Source organism: Schistocerca cancellata, chromosome 3 (genome assembly GCF_023864275.1).
Source record: "Schistocerca cancellata isolate TAMUIC-IGC-003103 chromosome 3, iqSchCanc2.1, whole genome shotgun sequence".
NCBI lineage: Eukaryota > Metazoa > Arthropoda > Insecta > Orthoptera > Acrididae > Schistocerca > Schistocerca cancellata.
In genome coordinates, this window is record NC_064628.1 from 767794863 (window position 1) to 767821566 (window position 26704).

Genomic DNA, 26704 nt, shown 5'->3' on the forward strand with positions numbered 1-26704 from the left:
CTTAGCTAGTACCGTTAAACAGCAGGGATAGAAAGGTCTTTAGTTAAGTTTACATAATCTCATTAGCATTCTCTCTAACTGCTTGGTTAAACGTTAGGTGTTTCCTGTTTGCAACCTTAAGCTGTCAGTAGTACTACTAGTTTCTGTGTTTGCAGAACAACAATTATTGCATTCAAATACGTTTTCAATACAGTATTCATTAATCAGCAGGGTATGCGACTTAACTACACTTTTTGTGTGTCTTATCTTTCTCCACTTTCTGTTACGGATTCTGAAATAGGATAACATTATGTTGTATCTCTCTGTTAATATTGTTCAATTTAGAAGATTTCCAATAAGTTTATGGCTACTCCTTATTTTGTGACGGAAGGCACCAAATGAGTGTTCTTTCATAATCATGGATTTGCATTTTGCTTTGTTAGTAGCTATCTTCTGCTGTAACTATATTTACTTTGCAGCTCTGCCTTTCAGAAGAAATGCATCACTCACACCCATATGTGAATGGCCCCTCTCCTGAGAGTCTCTCCCTTTGCATTCACACGTTTGACATCACTCTTCAATCAGGAATTGTTGGACCACACAAAGAGCGCCATGGTCTTCAAAGTTGTGTAAGGAGCACTCTCAGGTACATTCTTGGTATCATTCTCAATTGTATAATTGAGGTTTAAGTCAGAAATGCTGCTTGCTCAGCCCCCCCCCCCCCCCCAATCCCCCGAAATTCCAAACTCCGTTTACCCCCCCCCCCCCCTCACTGCCAACTGAAACCACATGTGTCAACATCACATGTGACATCACTGAACCCTCTTTTTTACTTAAAAATTCTACTTACCTAGTACTCTTTACCCAAATAGTTCTACACAATTTTTTACATTTCGTCCCACGATTACTAAACAGCAATAACATTGTCATATTGGTCTTAACCCTTTTCTCCTTTGCTTTATTTTATAACTTATGACCTGCAGTGTCTGCTTCCAGACAATATAAATGTTTGATCAATTTTTTTCTACATATAAATTGTTCCTGGAAACATGTAAGTGCAGTATATACATACAAGTTCATTTATCTTCCAAGAGTACCTGATCGTATAGACGAATAAAGTAGCAAGATGCTAGTCTCTCTTTGCATTTCAAATTGCAAAATAGTGTTAAACTTCCGCCTAAAGAATTATAAGTTGTCCATCCAGAATCAAGTTCTTCACCTGCCAAAGAGATAATGTGATTATATTTGAGATTTTTTTCCTTACAGCTTACTTTACAAAATATATATGGATCACATAGCAAACAGCACACTTAAGTAAGTAAAATTACATGGTATACAGTGTTAGGTAATATCAGATTCAAGATGTATAGCTTGTGATGTTACTTATCACTCTGGCAGACTTATGTGTAACCTTACATCTACCTAACAAATGAACGATGATTTAAGCAATATGATTATGATTGTATAATTGTATGGAGGCCTTGTTATGTAACTTAACATATAATGAGTGTACAGAGGAACACCAGTTGTCTTCAATGTGGGATGTTGACTGTAGTAACTCACCAGGACTAAGTATCTGTGTCGCTACTAGGAGCACATACCATGTATCGCCACCCCAGGATGGACTAATGAGGTGGGTCCATAACAAATACCCACAGCATAACAATACTGTGAGAGATCCGTGCAGAAACAGAAGCAGAATATTTGATATTTATTCATTTACAATCTTTCAAACTATAATATACACTCTTATGTGTTGTTTCCTATCTTGTAAAGTTTTGAATAGCCAAAGTAGTTGCATTTTGAACCTATATATGGAGATTCTTATCGAAGAAACTCTTAGTGTTTATTTATAAAAGTTCATACACGTTGAAATATTTCAATCCCAGCATTCTCAAGACTGAAAGGACGATGAAGTTCGACAGCCCTGCACCATCAGGATCGTAGCATAAGTATATTCAAGTGCAGACAGTTAAAACCACAAGAATTCAAGACACTCGAAACGTAGTACATACCTATAAACAATACAGGCGCCAGCTAGATGGGGCCTGAGGGGTCCAGAGCCCCCTCAAAAATTTGTTTAGGGGGCAGTGGCCCCCCCCCCCCCCCCAATCATTTAAGAAAATTATTAGTTATATTATGCTTTGTAAAATTACAAAATTATGTTGAAATTTTATTTTCCTTGTTTGACAATAGTTACCTTTTGAAATACATTCAGTAATGAGTTAAAACAAATAATTATTACAGTACTAAGCAGGTTAACTGAAAACAAGTGGTGTGAATCATGATAGTGTTACAGTGCTGCAGGCACACTTAGAATTTGTCCCAGTGTGGGAACCTTTGAGTAAAGTCTGGCGCTGGCGGGCCAGTGCTGCGGCCACGGCAACATCAAAAGAGCTGAAGCAGAAGCACCTGAAACCCTCCTCCTCACATCACCTTGATGTTTCGAGACATTACAACACTGCGGCTATATAAAGCCCACCCTGCTGTCGCAGTCATTCAGTGTGGATAGTTTTGTTCAGTGCATGCTGCAGAATGTTTAGTGTTCCAACTTTAGTGTCTAGTGGACTATTTTATATGACTATACTTTATTCATTTACTTTAGTCTCTTAGTGTATTGTGAATTAAGTTTACAATGGATAAATTTATTGCCAAAAAGTTGTGCTTGGAAGCTGATGATACTGCAAGTCAGCCTCCAACAGTTATTGTGTTGTCAACTGCTTCATCATCTTCAGGTGAGAGCCATTCAAAGACAAAACCTGAACTATCTGGTAAGGGAAGATAATCTCAGAAGTCTTGGTTGATCAAATATATGCAGGAAGAATATGAAGCATCTACTGAAAAACTTTTTGCAAAACCTGCAAAGAGGCAGATGCTAAAAATCTATTACAATCTATTACTACTTCCGTAGTGTTTTCTAACTGGAAAAAGGCTTTGGAAAAATTCTCTCTTCATGAAAATATGTTACCGCATAAAGAAGGTGTTCTGAAACTAAATTCTTTCACTAACCGAAGTGTGGCCTCCCAATTGAATGAACAGGAAATTTGGAAATTTGTGGTAAGTTCTATTTAACCAAACTACTGAGGTTATCGGTCCCTAAGCTTACACACTACTTAATCTAACTTAAACTAATTTACACTAAGGACAACACACACACCCAAGCTCAAAGGAGGACTCAAACCTTCGACGGGGGGAGCTGCACGAACCAAGACAAGGTGCCTTAGACCGCATGGCTACCCCACACGGCTGAATGAACAGTTAGATAGTGATATGAAGAAAGGCCATTTAGCTCTTGAGACAATTTTTACTACCATGCAATTTCTATGCTGACAAGGACTAACAATTAGAGGGCAGTCTGTGTTGAGAAAGGTATTGGCTTCAATAAAAAAAACTGAACATTTTTCTATTATGGTTGACAAAACAAGTGATTCTTCGGTTCACGAACAAGTGTCATTTTGTATTCATACTGTCGATGATTCTGGGAACAACTGGATTATTGAAGAATCTTGAATGCAGAAGGGATGTGTGGAAACATGAACCATGTTTAATAAAAATTTATCCACAACTGCTTGCAAAGAACAGCATTTCAGTGCAAGACATAATATGGTGTTGAAAACATTTCAGTGCAAGACATAATATGGTGTTGAAAAATGGGAATATGAAGTGATCAGGAAGCAGTTTTAAAGTCTTTGTTGTGACTCGCCGATCATTCAAAGCACCGCCACACAATTACGCGCATCCTCTACATGCGGCACTGTCTGCCAGCCATGCAGCAGCTGCGCCACCTAAGCGGCCAGCTGAGCAGCGGCCGCTAGACTGGGACTCAGTGCTCATTCGAAGGCTAACGTGTACACATGTCTTGCTTGTCAACTTACTCGGTGAGTTATATGTGTTGTGCCGTTCTGAAATATATGTGTTAAACTTGATGTTATAACAATTGGCGACGAGGTAGTGGATTTTTCCTTTTCACTGTTGACCCACAGGGTTCCATGGCTACTGTCGAGCAACTATTGCAAAATCTCCTTGAACAGCAAATGCTTCTAACAGCGGCGATTCGCAATTTCATCACGGCATCAAATGCGGGGTGTTTCTCATCATTGGCTATACCTCCTTTTCCTCCTTACGATGAGACGGTGGAAGACTGGTCTGATTATGAAAACGTCTTCGACAGCACTTCTTGGCATTTCATGTCACAGATGAACAACCATGTAGGTCTCTGTACCTTTCCTGGATTTCACCTCAAATGTATTGGTTGTTGTCGCAATTGGCTCCTTTGAAGGATCCTGCATCTTTGTACTTTGCTGAAATGTGCTCACTTCTGTCTGTCTATTTTCAAAAGCAAACGCATGTGGTAGCCTCTCGTGTTGCCTTTTATCGTTGTCAAAAACAGCCACATCAATCCTATTGTGCTTGGGCTGCTGAACTTCACGGCCTCAGTCAAAAGTGTCAATTTGTTACTGACGTTCACAAAGAATCCTATGCTGATTCCATGGTATGGGATGCTATTCTCCGGTCGGCGGCCGACAAAGAAGTTCGGCAACGTGTCCTTCAGTTGGCGAATCTGACTCTAGATGAAGTTCTCTCCAATGCGCAGTCTTTTGAAATTTCTTGTGCCGCTGGGGCGCAAATAGAGGCATGGGGTGATGTCGGGGAAATACAACCTCTGTGCGCTGTTGACGAAGTGTGCGGCGCGTCCCCGCCGGCCGACGTGGCCGCAGTGCGCTCCCACGCACAGCCTCGGCCCAGCCGTAAACAACCCACTGAGCAACTGCAGCAAAACCCCCGGCAATTTCCTTCATGTCCACGGTGTTTTACGAAACATTCATGCGAGGATTGTCCCCAATGTTGGGCCGTGTGTCACAATTGCATAAAGAAAGGTCATGTGTCTTCCGTTTGCAAATCCGACCGCATACATGATGTTCATGAACATGACGCTGATTCTGATTCTGTGTTGTCTGTCAATTGCACTTCTTCCCTTTCAGGGAAGTTATTTCTCACTGTCCAAATCCTTGGTCGAGATGTTCACATGCAAGTGGATACCAGTTCTGCTGCCACTATAATTAATTCTCAGACGTATCTTCAGTTGGGTTCTCCACTCCTGTCACCCGTCACTCGGCAATTATGGACGTACAATAAACAGAAGATTTCTCTCTTGGGACAGTTTAATGCTGAGGTATCTTACAAATCTGTCGTTTGCACTGTTCTCATATTTGTGGTCGACCAGAGCAATGCAGAAAATCTTTTTGGTTTCGATGCCTTTTGTGTTTTCGGGTTCTCCATAGATGACTCTGTCAATATTGTCTCTGATGCTATTTCTTATGCTCAACTGGATTCCTTGTTGATGACATTTTTGTCCCTTTTTTCTCCTGGGTTAGGCCATGCAAACAAATTTGAAGCTCATATCATGCTCAAACCCACTGCTCGGCCTAAGTTTTTTCGGGCTCGGCCCATTCCTGTGGCCCTTCGTGATTGGGTAAAACGGGAGTTGGATCATCTCACTACTTCAGGGGTCTTGCTTCCTGTCACTTCCAGTGAGTGGTCCTCTCCTGTTGTTGTTGTTGCTAAGCCAAATGGTGATATTCATCTCTGTGGCGATTTCAAAGCCACTGTAAATGCTCAATGCCTCATCGACACTTACCCTATGCCCTGTCCTGAAGAACTGTTCACTAAACTTGCTGGAAGCCAGTACTTTTCTAAAATTGAGCTGTCAGAAGCTTATCATCAACTTCCTCTCGATGCCACTTCCCAGCAGTTTCTGGTCCTTAATACACCTTTCGGCCTCTATCAATACGAACGCTTGCCATTCGGGGTTGCTAGCACCCCTGCTATCTTTCAGTGATTCTTGGAACAATTATTGCTCCCTGTACCTGTGTGTATCAATTACATGGACAACATTGTTGTCACCGGCTCCACCAGTGAAGAACATCTTCAAAATCTCCGCACACTTTTTCATGTCTTACAGACTGCCGGTCTTAAGTGTAATCTTCAGAAATCACAATTTTTTCAGGCATCTATCACGTACTTGAGGTTTCAACTCTCTCGGGATGGTATTCGTCTGCTTCAGCAAACTGTCACTGTGATCGATGCCCTTCCTCACCCTACATCTGTTAAAGACCTGCAGGCCTTCTTGGGGAAAATAGCATACTATCACAAGTTTTTACCATCTGCGGCTTCGGTGGCTCAGCCGTTGCATCGCCTGTTGCATAAAAATGTGCCTTTACACTGGTCCGCGTCATGCGAAGCGGCTTTCCAGAAATTGAAGACTATGCTGAAACAGGCCCCATGCCTAGCTACTTATCGACCTGGCCAACATCTTGTTCTTGCCACAGACGCCTCTCAATATGGGGTCGGTGCCGTCCTTGCGCACCGTTTTTCTGACGGTTTGGAACAACCCATTGCTTATGCCTCCAAAACGCTCACGGATGCCCAACAAAAGTATTCTCAAATGGAGAAAGAAGCTTTGGCCATTATTTATGCTCTTCATAAGTTTGGTGTTTTTCTCTATGGCTCAAAATTTCATCTTGTTACGGATCACAAACCACTTGTTTCCTTGTTTCATCCATCAACGTCACTTCCCGATAAGGCTGCACACTGCCTCCAGCGTTGGGCTCTTTAATTGTCTCGTTTCAATTATGAGATTCATTTCCAGCCAACGGCTCAACATGCAAATGCTGATGCTCTGTCTCACCTTCCCATGGGTCCTGATCAGGCATTCGATAGGTATGAACTTTTGTGTTTCCACCTGGATGTTGCCGAGCAGCGGGTTGCGGATGGGTTCCCCATCACTGGGGACAGGCTGGCAGCGGCTACGGTTTCTGACCCTACCCCCTCCCGGGTTTTACGCTGTATTCAGAAGGGTTGGCCATATCGCCCGTCCACTAAGACTTCTGATTCGTTGCGGAACTACTACGCTTTGCACTACCGCCTCACGGCTAGAGATGGTGTTATCCTCCTCTTCACTGACAATGCTTCGCTGCGTGTTGTGGTACCTGCGTCTTTGTATGCTTCGGTCTTGCGCCTCCTTCACCAAGGGCACTGAGGTGTGTCTCGCACAAAATCTCTGGCGTGCCGTCATGTGTACTGGCCTGGCATCGACTCTGAAATAGCACACATGGTCGCTGCCTGCGGCCCTTGTGCATCACAGGCCGCTGCCCCGAAGTCAACTTTGTCACCGTGGCCTTCGCCTGAGAATCCCTGGGAGCACATTCATGCTGACTTTCGGGACCCTTTTTAGGTACTTATTGGCTCCTTGTGATTGACACCTACTCTAATTTTCCTTTCATTGTCTGTTGCACGTCACCTACCACCGTGGCAACCACCAGTGCTCTCACCCGCATTTTTTCTTTGGAAGGCCTCCCCTCACTCTTGTTACTGATAATGGTCCGCAATTTGCCTCTTCCGAATTTGCGGATTTTTGTGCTCGTCACGGCATTTTGCATGTCACGGCCCCGCCGTTCCATCCACAATCCAATGGTTAGGCTGAATGACTGGTTCGCACATTTAAGGCTCAGATGCGGAAACTTCTGACTGCTTCTGCTGCTGATGATGCGCTTCTCCAGTTTCTGGCATCTTACTGTTTCACCCCCATGGGTGACCACAGCCCGGCTGAGCTCTTACATGGCCGGCAGCCTCGCATGCTACTTCATCTTCTGCGGCCTTCCACCTCACGACCGCGGGTGCCTTCACTTGGCCGGTTCACCGCCGACAACCTCATCTGGGTACAGGGATATGGCAGGCAGCCAAAATGGAGCCCGGGCCGCATCTTAAGACACCATGGCAGACGCCTGTATGAAATCCAGACAGACACGGGTGTTGCAGTGCGTCATTCGGACCAGCTTTGGCCTCGTATGCCAGCAACTCCTGTTCTGAATGCCACTACACCACCTTTGGCTCTACCTGACGCTCAGGATCTTGGCATCTCTCAATACTCACAATGCAGCCCTCTCACCGTCATTGTGATGCCAGCACAAGAACGGACGCCACCAGGAGACATGCCCATGCAGGAACTGGATGACCATCCTCTGTCAGAGCAAATCTACTTGCCTCTTCCTCCAACGGATGCTGGCACATTGCCCATGTCTCCTGTCATATGAACTGGACTTGCCGCAACGGGCAGATTGGTGCATGGGGCCCCAGCAGATTCGACCCCTATGTCACCTGTCATCTCGACCCGTTATCATCGGGGACACTTCCATCCGTACGGGAAGCCTCCTCCTCGAGACTTTGGCGGTGCTTTGAATGATCGGCAAGTCACAACACTTTTCCCCCTTTTGAAATTGTTGCACTGGTCTTGATGGTCTGATAAATATTGAATGTGCACGCATCATCTTAGAGTGACTAGTTTTCTTTGGTGAGGTATTTCATCTTTGCTATGAAAGAGTGGTCTAATCTGTCTTTTATCTGACTTATGCTGACATGTCTGTATAACTGTCTGTACTATTTGTAACAATGTAACACAATTTCATTCTCTCATCCACAAGTGTTATTCTGGATACCTGATCACACCAATTTCCTACATGAACATGTGATTTATATCAAAAGATCAATATGTCCATTAACCAGCATTAAGGTTTCATGCAAAACACCATCCCAACAAAACTGGAAGAAATGTGTGCCATGATTTTTACAGCCCACTGCTGAAGTCAAAAGGGAATTTTGTGTAAACCTTGGTCATCACAGAACTGTTAGAAAAATTTGTACATTGAAAATTAAGAATGGACAGCAGCAGCATTACATCAAAACAATTATAGACTGATTATTTCAAAAATATTATTAAATTCGAATGACCTCAATTTTGTGTGACAGAATATGTGTATTTGTTAGTGTTGTTGGTCTTCAGTTGAAGGACTAGTTTGAGACATTTCTCAATGCTGCTCTATCCTGTACATCTACATCTACATCTGTAGTGTGCAGAGCACCATGAGGTGCATGGCAGAGGGTACGTCCCATTGTACCAGTTACTAGAGTTTCTTCCTATTCCATTTACAGATGGAGCATAGGAAGAATGATTGTTCGAATGGCTCTACACATACAATAATTATTCTAATCTTATCTCACAATCCCTATATGAGTGATATATGGAGGGTTGTAATACACACATCAAAAAAGAGTTTTGCATCACCTCGGTTCCAAGAGTTCTGGAACCTGTATGTAAAATGGAATAGAGGTCAACATAAATATCGTTTCTGCCCTTTTTATTGTTCATGAAAACCACAAATTGCATGTTGTACCACCATACAGTGAGACCTTTAGAGGCTATAGTCCAGATCACTGTACCTATCAGTACCTCTGATATCCAATAGCACGTCCTCTTACATTGATGCATACCTGTATTCATCATGGCATACTATCCACAAGCTCATCATGGCACTGTTGGACCAGATTGTCCCAATTCTCAATGGTGATTCAGCATAGATCCCTCAGAGTGGTTGGTGGGTCATGTCACCCATAAACATCCCTTTTCAATCCATCCCAGGCATGTTCGATAGGGTTCATGTCTGGAGAACATGCTGGCCACTCTAATTGAGTGACGTTATCCTGAAGGAAGTCATTCACAAGATGTGCATGATAGGGGCACAAATTGTCGTCCATGAAGGTCAATGCCTTGCCAATACACTGCCAATACGGTTGCACTATTGGCCGGAGGATGGCTGTCACGTATTGTACAGCCATTATGGCGCCTTCCATGACCACCAGCGGCATACGTCGGCCACACATAATGCCACCCCATCACAGCAGGGCAATTCCAACTCCCTGCACTATCTGGATAGTGTGTCTAAGGTGTTCAGCCTGCCCGAGTTGCCTCCAAATTGTCTCTGACGATTGTCTGTTTGAAGACATATGCGACACTCAATGGTGGAGAGAACGTGATGCCAATCCTGAGCAGTGCATTCAGCATGTTGGGCCCATCTGTACCGCACTGCATGATGTTGTGGTTGCAAAGATGGACATCGTCATGGACATCGGAAGTGAAGTTGTGCATCATGCAGCCTACTGCGCTCAGTTTGAGTCATAACATGACATCCGGTGGCTGCACAGAAAGCACTATTCAATGTGGTGCATTGCTGTCATGTTTCCTCCAAGCCATAATCCATTAGGTAGTGGTCATCCACTACAGTAGTAACCCTTGGGCAGCCTGAGCGAGGCATGTCATCAACAGTTCCTGTCTCTCTGTATCTGCTCCATGTCCAAACAATATCATTTTGGTTCACTCTAAGTCACCTCTACACTTCCCATGTTGAGAGCCCTTCCTAGTACAAAGTAAGAATGCATATATGATTGAAGCATAGAACTGACCATCTAGGCATGGTTAACTACAGACAACACAAGCCGTGTATCTCCTTCCTGGTGGAATGACTGGAACTGATTGGCTGTCTGACTCCCTCCATCTAATAGGTGCTGTTCATGCATGGTTGTTTACATCTTTGGGTGGGTTTAGTGACATCTATGAACAGTTAAAGGGACTGTGTCTGTGATAAAATATCCACAGTCAACATCTATCTTCAGGAGTTCTGGGAACCGGGGTGATGCAAAACTTTTTTTGATGTATGTATATTCCTGGAGTTATCATTTAAAGCCAGTTTTTAAAACTTTTTTAATAGACTTCTTTAGCAAAGAGTCTTTTAGTTCAGTTTCTTCAGTATCTCTGTAACACTCTGCCACAGATCTAACAAACCTGCGACTATTCACACTGCCCTTCTCTCTATACATTCAATATCCCCTGTTAGTCCTATCCCCATTGATGCACAAGTCGCCGGAGTGGCATCAAATCGAAAGACTTGCACCAGGTGAGCGGTCTACCCGACAGGAGGCCCTCGTCACATGCCATTATCATTATTATTAGTCCTATTTGTTATGGGTCCCACACATTTGAGTAACAGTTGTACAAGTTATTTTTAAGCAATCTCCTTTGTAGATTGATTGCACTTCTCCAGTATTCTACCAATAAACCAAAGTCTACCACCTGCTTTATGCACAACTATGCGATCATTCCATTTCATATCCCTACAAAGTGTTACACCCAGGTATTTGTATGAGCTGGCTGATTCCAACAGTGACTCATTAATATTATAGTCATAGGATAACATGTATTTTTAGTTTTTTGAAGTGCAAAACTTTACATTTCTGAACATTTAAAGCAAGTTGCCAATCCTTGCACAGTTTTGAAATCTTATCAAGATCTGACTGAATATTTATGCAGCCTCTTTCAGACAGCAATTCATGATAGATAACTGCATCATCTGCAAAAAGCCTGAGGTTACTAATAATATTGTCTGAAAGATCATCAATATAAAACATTAACAGAAAGGGTCCCAACACACTTCCCTAGAGCACACCTGACGTTACTTCCAAATCTGACAAAGACTCTCCATTGACTCTCCCTAACAATAAGTCCTTAATCCAGTCACAAATTTCACTTGATACCACACATGGTTTTACTTTTGACAATAAGTGTACATGTGGTCTGAGTCAAATGCTTTCCGGAAATTAATAAATACTGCACCTACCCGATTAGCATGATCCAAAGCTTTCAGTATGTCATGTGAGAAAAGTGTGAATTGGGTTTCATATTATCAATGTTTTCAGAATCCATACAGGTTGGCTTTGAGGTCATTCTGTTGAAGAACCTCATTATGTTTGGGCCCCTTTATCTCTGTATAGATACTGTAACTTACATCCATTTGAAGTCTGTAGTCAAGCTTCACTGTGCTTCTACAATTTTACCCCCCTCCCCCTCTTACCACCCTAATTACTTCCCTCTGTTATGATCCAATTAATCATCCCTTGATGCCTCTTGTTGTGTCCAATCAGCTGTTCCCTTCTTTTATGCAATTTGTGCCATAACATTCTACTCTTCCCAATTAGATTTGCTATGTTGAGGTGAAACATCTCTCTTTTTCAGAAAATCTTTTTTTGTTTTTATAAGTCTGCATTTTATATTATCCTTTTTATACCATCATCAGTTATTTTGCTCTTCAAATAGCAAAACCTGTCTATCACTTCAGTGCCTCGCATCCTAAGCTACTTCCTTCTGCATCGCAGGATTCATTTAAAGTATTTTCCATTACCCATCCCTAAGCCTTTTTAAGAGACAATCCATTCAGGTCAGCTACTCTTGCAAGTCCTTTGCTGCCTCTGCCTTTGATATAATTACAGTTCCTTCAGAAAATCTTCAGTTTTTATTCATTCTCCTTTAACTTTATTTCCCTTTCCAAATTTCTCTTTGGTTTCCCTCACTGCTTGTTCAGTGTGCAGAGTGAACAAAATTGGTGACAGGCTATGAGTCTTCCTCAACTACTGCACCCATTCACTGTCCTTCATGACTGGAGTCTGGCTTCTGTACAAGTTGTTAATAAGTTTTCATTCTTTATATTTTAGCCCTGAAACATTCAGACTTAAAAAAGGATATTTCAATTGATTTTGTCAAAAGATTTCTTTAAATTAAAAAATGATATTTATGCTGATTTGCCATTTTTCAGTGTATCTTCCCTAAGATAAGGTGCAGTGTCAATTGTGCACCACATGTACCACATTTCTCCAGATCCCCAAACTGATTTTACCTCAAGGTTGGCTTCTGCCAGTATTTCCAACTTTCTGTTACTGATTCATGTCAGTGTTTTACAACAGGCTGTTAATAACTGATGGTTCAGTAGTATTCACACTTATCAATAACTGGCTTCTTTGCAATAGTGAATGCTGCATTCTTCTTAAAGTATGAGGGTATTTTGCCTATTTTGTATATCTTATATGCCAGGAGGAATAGTTTTGTCATGGTTGGTTGTCACAAGTATCTCAACAATTCTTAGGGAATGTCATCTACTCCATGTGCCTTGTTTCAACTTAGGTCTTTCAGTGTTTCATCAGATTCTTCTCACAGTATCATATTTCCCAACTGATCTTCATCTAATCCTTCTTTTCTGTTCATAATACTGTCTTTCTATTATACCATCTTGTACAATTATTTCAAACAAAAAACTTCCCTGTTACATAATCAATAATATACCAATCGTGCCTTATCACCCGGATTCAACAGTGACCTTGTGTGTGTGTGTGTGTGTGTGTGTGTGTGTGTGTGTGTGTGTGTGTGTTATTACCCTGAAGAAGAACTCTTTATCTGATAGTTCAGTTTACTTTCAAATGTGTCTGTCTGTTTATCTCTGTATAGCTATTGTAACTTACATCCATTTGAAACTGCTTACTGTAGTCAAGCCTCGCTGTGCTTCTACAATTTTACCCCCCTCCCCCTCTTACCGCCCTCCTTACTTCCCCCTGTTACAATCTTTTCATGTGGTAAGTAGACACGTCTCCATTTCATATTGCTGGTACTCCATCCATTTTCTAGTACATAACCAGTGTTCCATATCTTTCTCTGACCAACAAGTTTAATAAAAAAATACAATTAAGCATCAAAGATGTGTCAGACACAATAATCGGACACTTTTACAGGTCACCTGTTTAGCATCTCCATCAGCAGATGTCCCAATGGGGGCAGATGAGTTGGCATGGGTAGAACAGTGGAGTAGTTCAGGAGCCTGTCATGGAGGGTACATTCATCACATCATATGGGCAGACCAGCTGATAGAGGAGGAGGAGGAGGAGGAGGAGGAGATTCATGTTTTAAAGTCCCAGCAACAACAAGATCATTAGAGACAGAGAACAAGCTCGGATTAGAGAAGGATGGGCAAAGCAATCAAAGGAACCATCCTGGCATTTGCTTGAAGTGATTTAGGGAAATCATGGAAAACCTAAATCAGAATGGCTGGACATGGGTGTAAACCATCGTCAAATCAGAATGGCTGGACATGAGTTTAAACCATCGTCTTCCTGAACGTAAGTCCAGTGGCTGGTGGAGGTGTTTGCTCTCAAGTAGCAGGAGATGGAGACAGATAGTGCTCCTCCAGAATTGAACCACTGCAGACCTAGTCTTGTGCTTCAGCTGAGAGTTGTTGTATGCTCAGTTGTTAGCCATCCTCACCAATGACATGTCAAGTATATTGTCGTGTGCATATCTATGCAGGTTAAGATATTCCACTTCCCACAATTCAGTTAGCATGGCGAGTTGGTTCCACTCATAGCATTCTGTTCTCTGGTAGTTACTAAGTCACCGTCAGCCTGCATAGTAGCCATGCTGACCATCTGTGTCAAGTAGCAGCATTATTATGCCTACTGCAGATACTAAAACCTGCATCAGGAGGTGGTGTGGCAGAGTGCTTTAGAAAAAAACTTGCAGACTGTTGTTCTGTAATAGGGGGAGACTTCAGTTTGTCAGCTACAGAATGGGACAGCCCTCAGATCAAAACTGGTGCCAGAGATAGGCATTCCCATGGCGTTATTCTGGATGTCTTATCCAAAAATTGTTTTGAGCAGATAATTAGAGAACCAAACCAACTCATAAGGATAACATCTTATACCTCCTAACAGCAAAACAGATCTGGGCTTTTCAAATTGGCTGACAAAGAGGAGAGCATCAGTGATCATAAGGCTGTGATAGCATCAATGACTATGGCTATTAACAAGGACTGTTAAGAATGGTAGGAAAATATTTTGTTCAGAAAGAGAAATAGGATACAAACTGTAGAGTATCTGAATAGCCCACATCAAATATTCAGTGTTGAGGATGAAGATACGGAGCAGAAGTAGATAAAATTCAGAAGCATCATTCAATATGCCTTAGGCAAATATGTTCCAACCAAGATTTTAAAGGATGGAAAAATCCACCATGGTTTAATACCCATGTATGATAGTTACTACATAAGAAAAGAGAATTCTGTCTCATATTTCAAATAAATCTAAACCTAGCTGATGAAAAAAAGCTGAGCAGAGCAAATATGAGCATAAGGAGCGCAATGAGAGAAGCAATCAATGACTATCAAAATAAAGTTACGCCAACTAATGTGACTAAGGACCATAAGATGTTTTGATCTTACATAAAATCAGTGTACGGATCAAAATCATCTGTTCAGTCACTCTATGACCTTACTGGTACTGAAATGCAACATGGTAGAGAGAAGGCCAAAATACTGAATTCCGTTTTCTGAAACAGTTTCAAGGAGATGATCTTAATACAGTCTCTCCTTTCAAACATCACATGAATGCTGAAATGGCAGATTTGAGATAAGCAGTCACAGAATAAAAAAAGCTCCTACAATCACTTGGTAACGAAAAGGCATCTGAACTAAATTAGATACTCGTAAGACTCTATAGAGATTATGTGAAAGAATTTGTTCTCTTCCTAGCAGCAGTTTATTGCAGCTTGACGGAGCAACAAAGTGTATCTAGTGACTGGAAAAAAAGTGTAGGTCAATCCCATTTTCAAGGAGGTTTTAGCATAGATGTCATAATTACAGACCTATATTGTTCATATCAATCTGTTGTAGAACTATGGAACATATTTGATGCACATGTTTTTGGAGAATGAAAATCCTCCTCTATAAAAGTAAATATAGATTCCACAAACAGATATCTTGCAAAACTCGGCTTGCTCTTTTCATCCATGAGTATGAGGCTCAGTTTGATGCCAAGTTCCTTGGTTTCCTGAAGGCATTTGATACAGTTCTGTATTGTCATGTAGCATAAGTAGTACGAGCTTACTTAATACTGGACCAACTTTGTGACTGGATTCAAGGCTTCCTTGCAGGTAGAACTTAACACATTACTGTTTCCCCTCTTAACAGAACAAAATTGATGAAAGGTAGTGTCAGGATTAACTGAGATAAATGGGCCACATGCAGTCCACACCTGATCTAGTGGGTAATGACAGAAGCTCCACGAAGCTGTCTGCAGATGATTCAGTTGTCTGTAGGAAGGTAGCAAGTCAAAAGACTGTAGAAAACTGCAGGAAGACCTGCAGAGGATTGATGAATGGTGCAGGGATTGGCAGTTGTCCCTGAATGTAAATAAGTGTTAGGTATTGCACATATATAGGAGAAGAAATTCACTACTCCACAATTACACTATCGGTGACAAATTGCTGGAAATAACCCCCCCAGGGTCACTTAAAGTGGGATGACCACATGAAACAAACAGTAGGAAAAGTGGGATGACCACATCAAACAAACAGTAGGCAAAGTGGACACCTGACTGAGATTCATAAGAAGAGTCTTAATGAAATGTAATTCATCCATGAAACAAATGGCTTATGAAACACTTATTTGCTGATTCTTGAGTATTACTCTCACCAATTTGGATTAATAGAAGAGATAGTCAATATATAACAGAGAGCAGCACATTTTTCACAGGATTGTTTAGTTAGTGCAAGATGTCAAAATCACTGGAGGAGCTAAAGGGCTATGCAAAAGCAGTAGGAACAGGGCAGAAAGAGAGGGGAAGGGTGGGGGTGGGGGAAGATTGCCCCACAGTGTGTCACTGTACTGAATTTGGGGGCCCTACAAGCTACACACAAGTAATAATTGTTAATGCACAAGGTGGATAACAGTACTGTTGTAAATTAAATTATAGAGAGAGTAGATAAGAGAAGGTACATTGGAAACCATTGTGCCATCCTCAGCACAGACATGATAAGGAGAGAATCACATTTGTGTTCCATTCAATCATCTTATTCTGACTTTTCAATATTTCTTTGTTCAGAATACTATACTTGCTCTCTCAACCAAATTGTAGTGAAAGTTCCTAGTTGATATTTGTGCAGTGTTACTGGACAGCAGTGGAAGGCTCAAATTGTAGTAATGGAAGAAATTTTCATTGTGAAATTCCAAACCTCTCAACAGGACTCATGACATTGGGTTTAGTTTCCCTCTCCTCTCTCTCTTTCATTCTCATCATCAATAATACAAACACATCATTACATATTACATGCAATCATCACAGCCACAGACACAATAAGCTTCACTCCTGACATGTAAGACATGCTAGCTGATAAAATAGTATCTTGCAAGAACCCTAAGCCACACAGTTAGTAAAATCTCAAGTAAATAGAACTTCTTCTACTGATTTATTAACTGTTTTAATTTTTAATTTTACATGCTGTTTTGCTCTGCTTGCAGGAACTTAACAACTGGTTTAATATAAACAGATAGATAAAAAATCTACTCACCAAGCAGTGGCAGAGGAACACACACACACACAAAAGGATTTAACTTTTACAAGCTTACAGAGCCAGTGACTCCTTCTTCTGCCAGAAGAGTTGAAGGGGAAGGATGAGGGGTGAAGGAAAATGACTGGCGAAGTTTAGGAAAAGGGGTACAATTCAGAAAAGTCACCCAGAACTCTGGGTTGAGGGAGACCAATTGGACAATATGAAAAGGAAAGAACAACTGGTTTGAACTGATTTTAAATTTGATTGAACAACTAATTTGTAATTTTGATAAAATAGATATTTCATTTGCAGTATATCTCAAGATTGTACATCATTTTTGCATATAATTTCCAGTTTAGTCATGAACAATGTGGTTATGATTCAAGAAATTGAAGATTCAAATCAATTTAGCATTACTCCAAAGTAGAATAGCCAGTTTTAACTACATGCTGCAGTTTGTCGCAATAAGTTCTTCCTTGTGCACACAGTATTAGCATTTGTTGCTTATTCAGTCTAATGTATGAAAATAAATCTCATTATGCAACAGGTATACCAGCATCATTTACAGAGCTACTTACTGTTAGTACAAGAAGCATTTTTAACATCTGCATTTATTTCCTTGTACTTATTATTCATGTAATATGAAGTACAATGCTGGAGATCACCAAAGTTTATAACAGGCTTAGTACCAATCAAAAGCTTCACTGCTGAAGAAGAACTAGCACCTAGAATAACAATACATGGTGTATCAGAAATAAATTGTTATACCAGTGAATACTTAAACACTATCCATTGAAATTCTTATTGTACTAAGGTACAATGGCTGAGTACATATTACTATTCAAAATTAATGCTTCACTTACTTAATGATATTTTCGAAGCACCCTCAACCTTCTCATAAATATGTGATATTGAAGTAAGTCGCCAGTATCCTACATCTTCAGCAGTTACATTATTAATCCGGACACCACAATCTGTATGTATATTACCACCAAAATATTTTATCTTTTGATATTCATTTTGCTGTAAAAATGAAAGACTATTGTTGTAAATAAGGTCACACTTGTGGATATACCTTCTGAAGAAAAATAAGTAAAACATTTGGATAATTTACCTTAAATTACGTACACCACCATTTGTAAAAATGCTCTGATATTAGGAGATGTTAATATTAAGTAGGGCCCATCTTCTTACTCAGAATTTATTCATAATGCATATAAGCACACATGTTGCTGTTGCTGTGGTCTTCAGTCCAAAGACTGGTCTGATGCAGCTCTCCATGCTACTCTATCCTGTGCAAGCCTCTTCATCTCTTGGTCTACATCCTTCTGATCTGCTTTCTGTATTCATCTCTTGGTCTCCCCTATGATTTCTATCCTCACACTTAACTCCAGTAAGAAATTTGTGATCCTTTTATGCCTCAGAATGTGTCCTACCAACCAATCCCTTCTTTTGGTCAGGTTGTACCACAAATTCCTCTTCTCTCAAAATCTACTCAGTACCTCCTCATTAGTTACAAGGTCTACCCATCTAATCTTCAGCATTCTTCTGTAGCACCACATCTCAAATGCTTCTATTCTATTTTTGTCTAAATTGTTTACTGTCCATGTTTCATTTCCATATGTGGCTACACTCCACACAAATACTTTCAGAAATGATTTCCTAACACTGAAATCCTTACACAATGTTAACAAGTTTCTCTTCTTCAGAAATGCTTTTCTTGCTATTGCCGGTCTAAATTTTATATCCTCCCTACTTCAACCTTCATCAGTTATTTTGCTTCCCACATAGCAAAACTCATCTACTACTTTAAGTCTCTCATTTCCTAATCTAATTCCTTCAGCATAATATGATTTAAATTGACTACATTACATTACCTTCATTTTGCTTTTGTTGATGTTCAGCTTATGTCTTCCTCTCAAGACATGTCCATTCTGTTCAACTGCTCTTCCAAGATCTTTGCTATCTCTGACAGAATTACAATGTCATCGGCAAACCTTGTAGTTTTTATTTCTGCTACCTGGACTTTAATTCCTACTCCATTGTTTTATACAACACTCTAAAAGCCATGGACCAAGGGAATCAGGTAGCTGCAGAAACTCTTAACTTCAAAAAAGCACATGACTCAGTACTGCAATGGATATCAACAATATCTCTACGCCAATATCTACATACATACTCCACAAACCACCACAGAGTGTACCCTTTATCACAACTATTTGTTTCCTACTCCAAATTTTTCTTTTGTTTCCTTTACTGCTTGCTCAATATACAGATTGAATGACATTGGGGATAGGCTGAAACCCTGTCTCACTCCCTTCACACTCACTGCTTCCCTTTCATGCCCCTTGACTCTTACAACTGCCATCTGGTTTCTGTACAAATTGTAAATAGCCTTTTACTCCTTGTATTTTACCCCTACCACCTTTAGAATTTGAAAGAGAGTATTACTGTCAACATTGTCAAAAGCTTTCTCTAAATCTACAAGTGCTATAAACATAGGTTTATTTTTCCTTAACCTATCTTCTATGAGAAGTCGTAGGGTAAGTATTGCCTTATGCGTTCCCACATTTCTCCAGAATCCAAACTGATCTTCTCTGACATAGTCTTCTATCAGTTTCTCCATTCTACTGTAAAGGATTAATGTTAGTATTTTGCAACCATGACTTATTAAACTGATAGTTAAGTGATTTTCACATTTGTCAGCATGTGCTTTCTTTGGAATTGGAATTACTATATTCTTCTTGAAGTCTGTGGGTATTTCACCTGTCTCATATATCTTGCTCAGCAGATGGAGGAATTTTGCCATGGCTGGCTCTCCCAGTGCTATTAGTAGCTCTAACAGAGTGTTGTCTACTCCCTGAGCCTTATTTCAACTTAAGTCTTTCAGTGCTTTGTCAAATTCTTCATGCAGTTTTGTATCTCCCTTCTCATCTTCATCTACGTCCACTTCCGTTTCCATAATACTGCCCTGAACTACATCTCCCTAGTACAAACCCTCTATATACTCCTTCCACTTTTCTGCTTTCCCTTCTTTGCTTAGAAATGGTTTTCCATCTGAGCTCTAGATTTCATACAGATGGTTCTCTTTTCTTCCAAGGTCTCTTTAATTTTCCTGTATGCAACACCTATCTTACCATTAGTGATATATGCTTCTACATCCTTACATTTGTACTCTAGCCATTCCTGTTTAGTCTTTTTGCACTTCTTGTCAATCTAATTTTTTAGACGTTTGCATTCCCTTTCACCTACCTCATTTATTGGATTTTTATATTTTCTCCTTTCATCAGTTAAATTCACTATCTCTTGTGTTACCCAAGGATTTCTACTAGCCCACATCTTTTTACCTACTTGGTCCTCTACTGCCTCCACTATTTCATCTCTCAAAGCTACCATTTCTTCTTCTACTGTATTCCTTCCCCCTGTTCTTGTCAGTTGCTCCATAATGCTTCCTCTGAAACTACGTAGAACCTCTTTCAGTTTATCCAAATCACATCTGCTTAAATTCCTACATTTTTGCAGTTTCTTCAGTGTTAATCTGCAGTTCATAACCAACAAATTGTGGTCAGAGTCCACATCTGCCCCTGGAAATATCTTACAATTTAAAGCCTCATTCCGAAATCTCTGTCTTACCTTTATATAATCAATCTGAAACATTCTGGTGTCTCCAGGTCTCTTCCACATATACAAACTTCTTTCATGATTCTTAAATTAAGTGTTAGCTATGATTAAATTATGCTCTGGGAAAAATTCTACCTTCCTCTTTTATTCCTTTTCCCCAGTCCATATTCACCTACTACTTTTCCTTCTCTTCCTTTCTGTACTATCAAATTCCAGTCCCACATGACTATTAAATTTTCATCTCCCTTAACTATCTAAATAATTTCTTTTATCTCATCATACATTTCCTCAATCTCCTCCTCATTTGCGGAGCTAGTTGGCATATAAACTTGTACTACTGTGGTGGGTGTGGGCTTTGTGCCTAACTTGATTACAATAATGAGTTCACTATGCATTTCAGAGTAGATTCCCCATGTTTCCATCCATTTCCCTTTTTAAATGTTCTAATAAATCTACCTGATTAAGTGATCTGACATTCCACACTCAGATCCTTAGAACACTAGTTCTGTTTTTCCTGATAACGATGTCATCCTGAGTAGTCTCGACCCAGAGATCCAAATGAAGGACTATTTTACCTCTAGAAAATTTTACCCAAGGCAATGTCATCATCATTTAACCATACAGTAGAGTTGCATTCCCTTGGGAAAAATTTCAGCTGTAGTTTCCTCTTGCTTTCAGCCATTCAAAGTACCAGCACAGCCAGGCCGTTTTGGTGGATGTTACAAGGCCAGATAGGTCAATCATCCAGACATTGGCCCTGCAACTACTGAAAAGTCTGCTGCCCCTTCAGGAACCACAAGTCTGTTTGGCCTCTCAACAGATACCCCTACATTGTGGTTGCACCTATGGTATGGCTATCTGAGTCACTGAGGCACGCAAGCCTCCCCAGCATCAGCAAGGTCCATGGTTCATATGGGGAAGATAACACTAGTATCATCTGCAAAAGTACCAATGCTGCTGGCTGAATGTTAATTGGAAGGTCATTTATTTATATAAGAGAGAGTAATGAACCCAAAATTGAACCCTGTGTGACTCCCTTTGTGATATCTCCCCAGGTACTAAACTCTTCTACCTTACCAACACTGTTTGAGTTATTCAGCACAGATTTTGCAACCTGTCTGTTAAGTATGATTCAAACCATTTGTGTGTAAAGCCATCAATTCCATAAAATTGAAGTTTTTCTAAGAGTGTTACATGAGATACACAATCAAACACCTTGGAAAGACCACAAAAAATATCAACTGCTGATATTTTATTATTTAAGGTCTGTTGTTTAAAGTTGTGTGGAGCGACATTTTTAGTGTATTACCTTGCTTCTTCAACAGAACCATTTAATCCTATTTTTGCTGCTACATCTAAGAACCGATTGTTAAAAGTACTTGCAGCTTATGAATTACTAAACACAACATTGTCTTTTGGCTTCATCATTATGGTATCTTGCACACCAACTGGCTGTCCTGTCTCCTGTTTGACAATATCCCATACAGTTTTAATCTTCTTATCTGCATTGTGTGTTTCTGTCTGGAAATGCATACTTCTGGACACTTTAATGACTTACCTAAAAATATTACAGTGTTTTTTGTAGTTTGTGAGTAACATTGGATCTTGAATTTTTCTGGCCTTCACATAAATGTCCCTCTTTCCTTTACATGTGATTTTAATTCCCTTAGTTAGTTCTTGCACGATGTACCAATGTGTGTAAAATGGCGTGCTTCTGTGCCAGGTGATAATGGCTGATGGCATGCAAGTACAGATTGGTGTGTGTGGGTTTCCTGTAGATGCATTCATTTAATTTTCTGGAGATGAGAACATCAAGGAGAACTTGTCAAGTTCCTCATGAGCTTGGGGCAAAATTACGAACATACAGAAAGAAACAACTAGGCTTTAATGGCGTGGTGTCCAAGACAATATCCTCAAAATTCTCCATGAAGAGGTTTGCAGCAGCTGGTTCTTACAGGCTACCCAATTCAACGTCCTCCATTTCATTGTAATACTGGCTGTTGTACAGAAAATAAGATGTCAGAGTGTGCCTAAATAGCTCGACCACTTCACTTACAAATAACTGGGATATTAAATCTAAACAGTCTTTTACAGGCACATCCATAGACAATGCCACATCAACAATGACATAATGTCACCTTCACTAAGTCAAAGATAGTTAATTTAGTTGATAAAATCTGCTGAATTTTTAATATGATGCTCACAGTGTACCACATGTGGAGCAAAGAGACTGGCCAAGTGCTTCATCAGATTGTACGTTGGTGAATCAATGATGGATATGATGAGACGTAATGGTGTCCCATCCTTGTGGATCTTCAGTAGAGCATAAACAGCAGGTGGTCTCAGTGCCTGTGGGAGAAGATTCTTGACTACAGAGTCTTCCATCAAAGAACAATTGAGAAGTTCAGATGTCTTTCTTATTATTCTCGATGTTGGGTCACGTGGGAGTTTCTGATAAGTATCTTCACCCAGTAGTGCATAGATCTCCATATCATAATCTGCATGTTCCATAATTATGGCTGTATTCCCACTTTCAGAAGGAAAGGACCACAACACTCTCATTATTGCATATTGCTCGCAGGACATTGTGCTCAGCTCTTGTCATGTAGGGTGCTGGTAACTTTGCTTTCATGAGAATATGACTCATTTCGCACAGCAGGTCTCTCAAAACTTAGGGTCAATACGACGCCTTGTGAGTGTGGCCAGTCTTATATTGGACAAACAGTACACACTTTGAAACAGTGCAGGAAGGAGCCTGAGAGGTTTAATCACCCACACTACCCTGATAACTCTGCTGTAGCTGACCACGCTTTAAAAAATGGACACCAGATAAAACTTGACAAAACATCCATCATGGCTAGCACAAATGCATTCTGGGATTGTGTCATTAAAGAAATCATTCAAATATAAACCACCAATAACATCCTAAATAGGGATGGTGGCCTGCAGTTCAGCACTGTGTGGGATCCAGTGATTGTGTGGTTGAAGTGGGCTCATCAAATGCCGAGTCAACATATGCCCAAAATGGCGATGTTACAGGCACCAGTGATGTCACAGGCAGCAGCCAGTGTATATAATGGGTGTACCGGCAGCCCAATGGCAGTCATACCACTTGAAAATGACCAGAAAGTACTTGGCCAAGAGCTAGTGCAATTCTAATAACTTGAAATTGTTGAAAAACCAAGAACTTTTTATTCAGTGTTACCGACACGATTATCTGCTTTCTTACAGGTATTCCCATGTTTGCAGAAGTGTCTGTATGATGTTGCTGTTGAAATATGCACAAGAGCTTAGTTTATAATATAAGTTTTTATATTGTGGTAAATATAAATTAAATGTTGGTTTGTTAATGAACCATGATAATCATTTATATTAAACCCATTTCAGGAAGTTTCCATGTGCTATTCATAGGAACTTCAGTGCCACTGATGAGTGAATGGTCCTGTAAATTGACACTCACAGTGGAGCTGATATAGATTTTTATGCACAATGTACAATGTGAAAGTGTTGTCAGATGGTACTCAGATGGTGGAAGTAATTCTAATTTAATAGATATAACCAGATTAATGAATACATGTTTGACACAAACTGCAGTTCTGTGAATGATTAAAAATATTTCAGAAGCTTCTATTCCCTTCTCGTCTGTAGTGTTTATCATTCACGATTCACTTCCATATTGCATTATACCCAGAAAAATAATGTCACTTTTTAACACACAAATTCATATACAGTGTTCACATACAAATCTTTTTTTGGATAAGCTTTTCTCGCTATTGGTAACTTGAATTTTACATTTTCTTTACTTCTGTAACTGTAGGATTTTTTATTCCCAAATAGTAAACTTTTCTACCATTTTAGGAATCTCATTTCCTAATCTATAGCACTTAGCATCACCTGACAAATTTTCAATATGCCATTACTTTGTTTTACTTTTGTTGATGCTCATCATATAGCATCTTTTCAAAATGCTATGCATTTCATTCACTTGTATTTCCAAGATCTTTTTTGAATCTGACAGACTTACCATGTCATCAGAAAGGCTTGAAGTAAGTGATATGATGTGATCTCTCAGGTTTTCTTTCTATGATTGATTAACACTGTGCTTCTGGTGTTCAAAAAATACAACTCATAACAGCCGAAGATGATGACTTGGTTGGTCGTCACAATATTGTGCAGAAAATGGAAACAACAACTTGGCTGAACACTTTGAAGCATACCATTGAATCTTGAAGTTTTTATTTCTTCTCAATGAACTTTGAGTCCCTTTCCAAATTTCTCTTTGGTTTCTTTAGTGCTTTCTCAAAGTAAGGATTGAATAACATGAGGGGCAAGCTGCAACTCCATCTCACTACCCTCTCAATTACTCCATCCCTTTCATGTCCTACAATCCCTATAACTACAGTCTGCTTTATGCACAAGTTTCTGAAGCATCTTTGTAACATTGAACAGAAATATGCCTTGTCATGTTGTGTGAGCACTACATAAAATGGTATATTTCATTACAAAAAAATGTTAAATAAGCAAAACGTAGTCTGACAAGAAGCTGTGGCTATTTATCGATGTCCCACAAGTGACCACATAACCCAAAGAAGAATATAGGACATCTTTTTTTTTAATTGGTGAGATTTCAAAAACCTTTGCATAGCTGTGGTATAATGGCAATTTCTTAACTTTAGACAGGGTCTTTTTTTGTAAAAGCTGTTTATGAATATTCTTTTGTAACTAAGAGACAATTAGCATTAACACATCTGTGTCACTAATGTTGCACCAGAAAGGAATTTCCATTCAGTTATTTGCACTAATGTAATGTGACATTTCAATATATTTCTTCTTGTACTGGAAATATGGAAATGACATCTCCTTGGTTTCTGTTTCATTGTACCCATTTAGCTCTACTTTATCCTTTTCACGTAAGGCATTAATTCAGATTGTTCTCTGAACAATACCAAAATTAAAATGAAGTTACACAGTGTAAAATATCATACATCATTTTTTTTAATATTAACAAACTGAAAAGCACACTGCAAGTTATTTGCAGAAGAATCCGATAATATTGGAGTTAAGCTGAATTTAAACTAGAATGCAATAGTTATGTACTTTAGTGCATCTGCTCTGTTAAAAGTGTTGCATACTTACATGATGAGCAAACTCTGATATAAGTGGATAAATAACTGATGTGTTTGGTGTTTTAAGAAGACATGATCTTTGGTTTGGATTGCTCCTTAGCAATTTTAGCAAAACATCACCTCCTTCCACAACATGCACAGCTTCTGGGAATATTACAGGCAAACCTAGAAATTAAATTGATCATAGATCAGTTTCTGCAGTGGAATGAAAGTACACTGAATGTTATCAACAGTATCATACAGTTAAATGTTTCAAACTAATACCTGTAGAGCCAGAATGATATCATACTTATCAGATTCTTGATCATTTTTATGTTGAAGTTATTTCAATCTAGTATCACTGTCAATAATATAAAATTATATGTCATACATGAGCTTTTTATAAGGAGTGCTATTAAGCCTTTTTAATGAAGTTATGGAGCATGTAAACATAACAACTTGGTTGTTAACATGTATGTTGGGAATAAATTTCTACTCCTGAGTTAATTATTTGTATAGCTAAGGCTGCTAACACACATTTGTGTGGTTATCTTCAGTCTGGAGATAGTTCATTTTACTCTTGGTGGTAAAATAATTTTTTACCATTAGAATATGACCAGGAAAGGGAAGGATGTTTGTGACACACATTAAGTATTTCTATGAGTGAGGGCACAAAGCACTTTCCACAATAATTATCTGTTGGGTGAGGACGTTAGACTTGGTAGACTCCTTGGTGCTGTCTGAGTGGAGCTGGCTATGTATTGAGCCTGAATTTCATAATAATACTTTACGACCAATAATGAAAACACGACAACAAACTTTCATTGCATTTATCTACACTAAACATATACACTTAAAATCCAAAAATTCATACAGTGAGAAAGCAAGACCCTCACTGCACTGACAACAAGCAATGTAATGTGGTATTTTGAAGAATTTTATACATGCTCAGTGGGAGGGAAAA

At 39.8% G+C, this 26704-nt stretch overlaps 1 protein-coding gene across 1 annotated transcript in view; it reads right to left on the reverse strand.

Annotated features, from left to right (window-relative positions):
- LOC126175804 (uncharacterized) overlaps positions 1 to 26704 on the reverse strand; it is a 165348-nt gene that overhangs the window by 79700 nt on the left and 58944 nt on the right. The window contains exons 2-5 of the mRNA XM_049922789.1: positions 25772 to 25926; positions 17878 to 18037; positions 17593 to 17739; positions 1077 to 1198 (exon numbers count right to left, since the gene is read on the reverse strand). Coding sequence (XP_049778746.1) covers positions 1077 to 1198; positions 17593 to 17739; positions 17878 to 18037; positions 25772 to 25926 — 584 coding nt within the window. The remainder of the gene's footprint in view (positions 1 to 1076; positions 1199 to 17592; positions 17740 to 17877; positions 18038 to 25771; positions 25927 to 26704) is intronic.